Below are 5,668 nucleotides of genomic sequence, written 5' to 3'. Positions count from 1 at the left end.
TAATATATTATATTAATAATATATTATAAAAATATAATATATTATATTAATAATATATTATAAAAATATATATTTATATAATAAATATATTAAAATATTATATATATTTAAATAATAAATATATATTTATATAATATTACAATTTTATGATAATAATCTTCTATATATCACATCTTAAAAGTACTTAAAAGATTTATAAAAAAAGACTTATTAATTTGTATTTTTATTTTGTATTTTATTTATATTTACATTATAAATATAAATTATTTTAATGGAATAAATTTTAAAAAATAGGTAGCACGAATACTTAATCTATCATGTTTTACAAGTTTGTAAGTAATAGAAAACTCTCCTAACTAATGACAATCATTTCAGGTTTGATTTCAACTTGATTAAATGTTTTAGCATTTATAAACAACAATTGAGCCTACCATTTCAGGTACAATAATCATGTTACGCAAATTTAACATTAATATATATATATTAATTTCTGGTTTTTCGTTCAGTGGTATTTCTTTTTTTGCTTTATGCAGTTTTTTTTACTAGAGTCATGGATTTTCTTTTTCAAACCGTGAGAAAATTGCCTATGAACACGGATATGCATTAAAATCATAAGCTATTTATTAGACAAATATAATTTAAAGATTATATAAAATATATACCTAAAAATAATATAAATGTATAACTATTTATTATTTTTAATTGATTTTTTTAAATTGTTACTTTGGCATATCAAAAAGTTGATCGAAATCAACACCTTGAAAGATGAACTTTCGAAAAATCTTTTTTCTTTTGAATTTTTTCTGTTTAAAAATCATATGATAAAATTTATAAGAGATTATGTCACGAAAATATATTTATAATTTAATAATATATTAATTATTTTTACATATTAATATTATATCTTTTGAATAAAAAAAAATATCTTATTATAAAATATTTATTTTTGTCTTTTTGAGCTAGATGAAAAAGATTTTATCGGATATATTTATTATCTATTAATCGTACCTCAGCCATGTTTTCAATTTTTTTAGAGAAACGAAAACAGCGCTTTTCGTTTTATAGAATAAAATTCCGGCACTAACTAAATATTACTAGATGAAAATCTAATATAAGTACCTAAATATTGACTGTTTTTCTACTTGTCTATTTTTTAGGAAGAATATTATTCAAATTATATTATGAAATTATATTTAATACTATTATATATTATAATTATATATTAACATTTATAACATATATATATTATTAACATTTTAATTATTTAACATCTTTTTTATTTTATTAAAATAAAAATATGTTATATTAAAAAATATACCAAATAATGTTTTTTTAAATGATTTTTTATTTACATTAACCAATATGAAATATATCTTTTTTATTAATTTTTAAATAATATTTATTCAATTATTATGAATTAACATCAACTAAATAAAAAAATAATCAACATTTAAAGATTTATACAAAATAAATTTAATTAAAAATCCTGCCAGATCATTTTCATTTTATATAAAAAAAAGTACTGTCAAAGTGGCGCTAAATCATGATTAGTACTCTTATACATTTTATAAGAGGCTGCATGTTCCCATTGGACCCAGATATTATCCAATAAAATTGAGAAACTTTAACTAACAGACATATATGAAGAAATCGATGCAAACGTTTTGTGTTGGATTACTTATAAAATAATGAAATATATTTTAGTAACTGGTGGTGTAATTAGTGGAGTCGGCAAAGGTGTTATTGCGAGTTCATTTGGAACTATACTTAAACATTGCGGTATTCATGTGACATCTATTAAGATAGATCCTTATATAAATATTGATGCCGGTACTTTTTCTCCTTATGAGCATGGTATGTTATTTACAATTTATTTTTTAAATCATTTCATTTGAATGAAATAACATCTACAATAAATATTTGTGTAAAAAAATCTGAAATTTTAATATAGCTATGTGATAGATCAGAACCTATTTTATATATTGCTACCGCGCAATTTTATAATCACGTGTGATATTTCTAAAAACATTTTTTATTCTAATAATTAATATAATATTATAATTATATATTATAATTATATATTAATATATTAATATAACAATGTAATTTTTTTTAAATGCAATGAAATTTATGAATTTTGTTCTGTTCAAATTGCTATTTCATTATTTATTTAAATAAAGTTATAAATAAATATTGTAAATAAATATATTATGATGTACATCATATTTTTTTCATTAAATTATTTATTTTTTATTTATTAATTTTTGTTTTATTTTTCAATTTAAGTAATTAATATTTGAATATTTAATTTTTTAAGTAATATTATATTTAATTAAGGTATATACATATATTTCATTTCAATATATATACATATATTTTTATTTTATTTCATCAATTAGATAAATATAATATTAATTAATAATATTTTTTCAGTTCTATATTTTTTAAATTACAAAAAAAATTTTTAACTTTTTTGTAAAAATAAAATATAAATATCACTTCAGTTGCAAATTTTTTATATTTTAGGAGAAGTATATGTATTAGATGACGGTGGAGAAGTAGATCTTGATTTAGGAAATTATGAACGTTTTTTAGATATTACTTTACACAGAGACAATAATATCACAACAGGAAAAATTTATCAACATGTAATATCAAAGGAAAGACATGGTGATTATTTGGGAAAAACTGTTCAAGGTATATACAATTTTGTTTAAATCTTATTTTAAAAATTAAATTATAAATCACTTTAATAAATAATAAGTTTTTTTTATTTTTCTGTAGTAATACCTCACATAACAGATGCTATTCAAGAATGGGTTGAAAGAGTTGCAAAGCAATCAGTAACAAAAGATGGTGATAAACCAGATGTAATTTAACATTTGGATATAATACTTAAATTTAAAAAAAAATTCTTTACATGATATAAAATTAATCAAAATTTTATTTTTTACAGGTTTGCATTGTTGAATTAGGTGGAACTATAGGAGATATTGAAGGAATGCCATTTGTAGAAGCTTTTAGACAATTTCAATTTAGAGTAAAAAAAGAAAATTTTTGCTGTGCACATGTATCTTTAGTGCCTCAAGTATGAAATTGTTTTTATTTAATATTTTAACTTTTTTCATTATCATAGACCTTGACTTTGAATTTGAGCCAAGTATCAAATTAGTTTATTCTTAACTTTTAAAATTATATAACTTTTATTTATAAAGATTTATAATTATATTTATATATTTATAATTACTATATTTATAATTAATTTATAAATTATATTTATAATTGAAAAAGAAAAATAATAAGAAAAAAAATTTTTAATATTACATATAATACATTTTTTTAGCCAAGATCTACAGGAGAACCAAAAACAAAACCAACTCAATCCAGTGTAAGAGAACTACGTGGATTAGGTTTGTCTCCTGATCTCATAGTTTGCAGATCTGAACAACCAATAGGCGATTCTGTAAAAGAAAAAATTTCGAATTTTTGTCATGTTGCTCCAGAACAAGTATTTTTTCAATTCTTTAATTTTAATAAAATCTTGAAAGAAATAATTATAAAACTAATAAAAGTTTATATTTGTTAGGTTATAACTATACATGATTTGTCATCTATATATCGTGTTCCTTTATTGATGGAATCTCAAGGTGTAATTGAATTTTTAAATGATAGGCTACAATTAAATATCGGAATGCCACGCCCTCGATATTTTATGCGAAAATGGAGAGATTTAGCAGATCGTATTGATCATTTACGAAAAGAAGTAAATATTGCATTAGTAGGAAAATATACAAAATTAGAAGATTCTTATGCATCAGTTACAAAGGCATTACAACATGCTTGTATCCAAGTTGGTTATAAACTTAAATTAACAGTAAAGTATCAAATCAAAGTATCTACTTTTTATTAAATTTATTATTATGATAATGTTATATTTGTCTAATTATTTTTACTTAAAATAATTTTAGTATATAGAAGCTGATAATTTAGAACAAAGTACAAAAACAGTAGATCCTGTATTATATCATGAAGCTTGGCAACAACTTTGTAAAAGCAAGTAAGTTATTTTTTTTTGTTATTAATATATTAATTATATATTATATAGTTATATAATATTATATAGTTTTGTTTTTTAATTATTTTTAATTATATTTTTGGATTTCATTTTTTTAGTGGTGTTGTTGTACCAGGTGGTTTTGGTAAAAGAGGTATGCAAGGAAAAATGGAAGCATGTAAATGGTGTAGAACAAATGATAAACCATTTCTCGGTATTTGTTTGGGATTACAAGTAGCAGTAGTTGAATTCGCAAGGAATGTTTTAAATATAGAATCTGCAAATAGCATGGAAATTGATCCAGAAACAGATCATCCTCTTGTTATAGATATGCCTGAATATAATCCAAAACAAATGGGTGGAACTATGAGACTTGGAAAAAGATATACTCGGTTTACAGAAAATAATTCTGTCATAAGTTAGTAATAAATTATTTAGTATTTAATACAATTTAATATTTTCGTTTTTGTATTAATTAATTATTTCATTCATAGAACAATTGTATGGTAATAAGGATTGCATAGAAGAAAGACATAGACATCGTTATGAAATCAATCCAAATTATATTAATGATTTAGAAGAAGCTGGATTGAAGTTCGTAGGTAAATCAGCATTAATTTTCTATATATAATGTATGTAATATATGTAATTATTATTATTACTATTATAAATTTATGTTAGGTCATGATGAAGAAAATTTACGTATGGAAATAGCAGAATTAGAAGGACATAGTTATTATGTTGCGACACAATTCCATCCAGAATATTTGTCTAGACCACTGAAACCTTCACCGCCATTTTTAGGACTAATTTTAGCTAGTGTCGGTAAATTAAAGCAATACTTAGTTAAAGGTTGTAAACTTTCACCTCAAGCAATCAGTGATAATGAATCAGGTAATAAGTAATAAATTATTTAATTTTATACTTTATACTTATAAATTTTATCATTATAACATAAAATTTAATCATTTATTTTTTTTTTTAATAGATAACGAATGTCTTGTTGATTCAATAGCAAAGCAACAAACAATAAGCGAAACTAGTATGAGTGGTAGTACTACATCTTACAATGATTTGATTGAATAGATATATTAATCATAAAAATAATTTTAATTATGATCTTTATAATAATATTATAAAGATTTAGAATACATGTTAACAGATTTATGATAATATGCTATATATTTAAACTATATAGTTTTATTATTAGATATGTATATATTACGTATATAATATATCAAAAAATGTCTATGTTATATAGTTTTATACCGAATAAACTAAAAAAATTTAAATATTAGCACATTTCTGATAAATTAGACTTTTTATTTTTCATAAAACAATATTTATGAAATGTTCAAGTTCTTCTTTCTCATCATTTCTGTAAATAAAAAAGTCTAAATAAGAAAGAAAAACTTAATTCTTAATTTTATTAACTTTCATTGATTAATCATTTTCTATAGCCAGTCAAAATCAAATAAATTTAGAATTTTATGTTTTTGACAATTATATACTTATAATCATAATTGATCAATCCAGCTATAATCTCGGCGAATATTTATTTATAAATAATGTTTGTTATTTTTTTATTATTATAATTAAATATTAATTATAAAA

The 5,668-nt window shown here is 20.7% G+C and overlaps 1 protein-coding gene across 3 annotated transcripts; it reads left to right on the top strand.

Annotated features, from left to right (window-relative positions):
• Positions 1–1,530: 1,530 nt before the first annotated feature.
• LOC102680773 (CTP synthase) lies at positions 1,531–5,367 on the top strand. Of its 3 annotated transcripts, none has more exons than XR_422782.1 (11): positions 1,531–1,854; positions 2,527–2,703; positions 2,785–2,870; positions 2,957–3,088; positions 3,344–3,508; positions 3,587–3,874; positions 3,969–4,057; positions 4,174–4,472; positions 4,549–4,652; positions 4,736–4,948; positions 5,043–5,361. XR_422782.1 is itself a non-coding variant. In XM_006623666.1 (11 exons), exons 1-11 carry the CDS (start codon positions 1,689–1,691, stop codon positions 5,138–5,140), a joined length of 1,815 nt encoding a protein of 604 aa, XP_006623729.1. In that variant the 5' UTR covers positions 1,531–1,688; the 3' UTR covers positions 5,141–5,367. The 3 variants fall into 3 exon arrangements, 2 of the variants coding, with proteins under 2 accessions (XP_006623729.1, XP_006623728.1); XM_006623666.1 differs by having other exon boundaries at positions 2,527–2,697; positions 4,549–4,656; positions 5,043–5,367; XM_006623665.1 differs by having other exon boundaries at positions 4,549–4,656; positions 5,043–5,367.
• Positions 5,368–5,668: the final 301 nt, after the last annotated feature.

Source organism: Apis dorsata, unplaced genomic scaffold (genome assembly GCF_000469605.1).
Source record: "Apis dorsata unplaced genomic scaffold, Apis dorsata 1.3 scaffold_930, whole genome shotgun sequence".
Lineage (NCBI taxonomy): Eukaryota > Metazoa > Arthropoda > Insecta > Hymenoptera > Apidae > Apis > Apis dorsata.
The sequence above is the reverse complement of the archived record's forward strand: the minus strand, read 5'-3'. Positions and strand labels throughout refer to the sequence as shown.

Bases quoted from the DNA above. Each gene is read 5' to 3' on its own strand.
- LOC102680773 (XM_006623665.1), top strand. From the start codon at position 1,689: ATGAAATATATTTTAGTAACTGGTGGTGTAATTAGTGGAGTCGGCAAA. The intron at 2,704-2,784 runs ACAATTTTGTTT...ATTTTTCTGTAG, and splicing joins AAAAACTGTTCAAGGTATAT to TAATACCTCACATAACAGAT. The intron at 4,058-4,173 runs GTAAGTTATTTT...TCATTTTTTTAG, and splicing joins CAACAACTTTGTAAAAGCAA to TGGTGTTGTTGTACCAGGTG.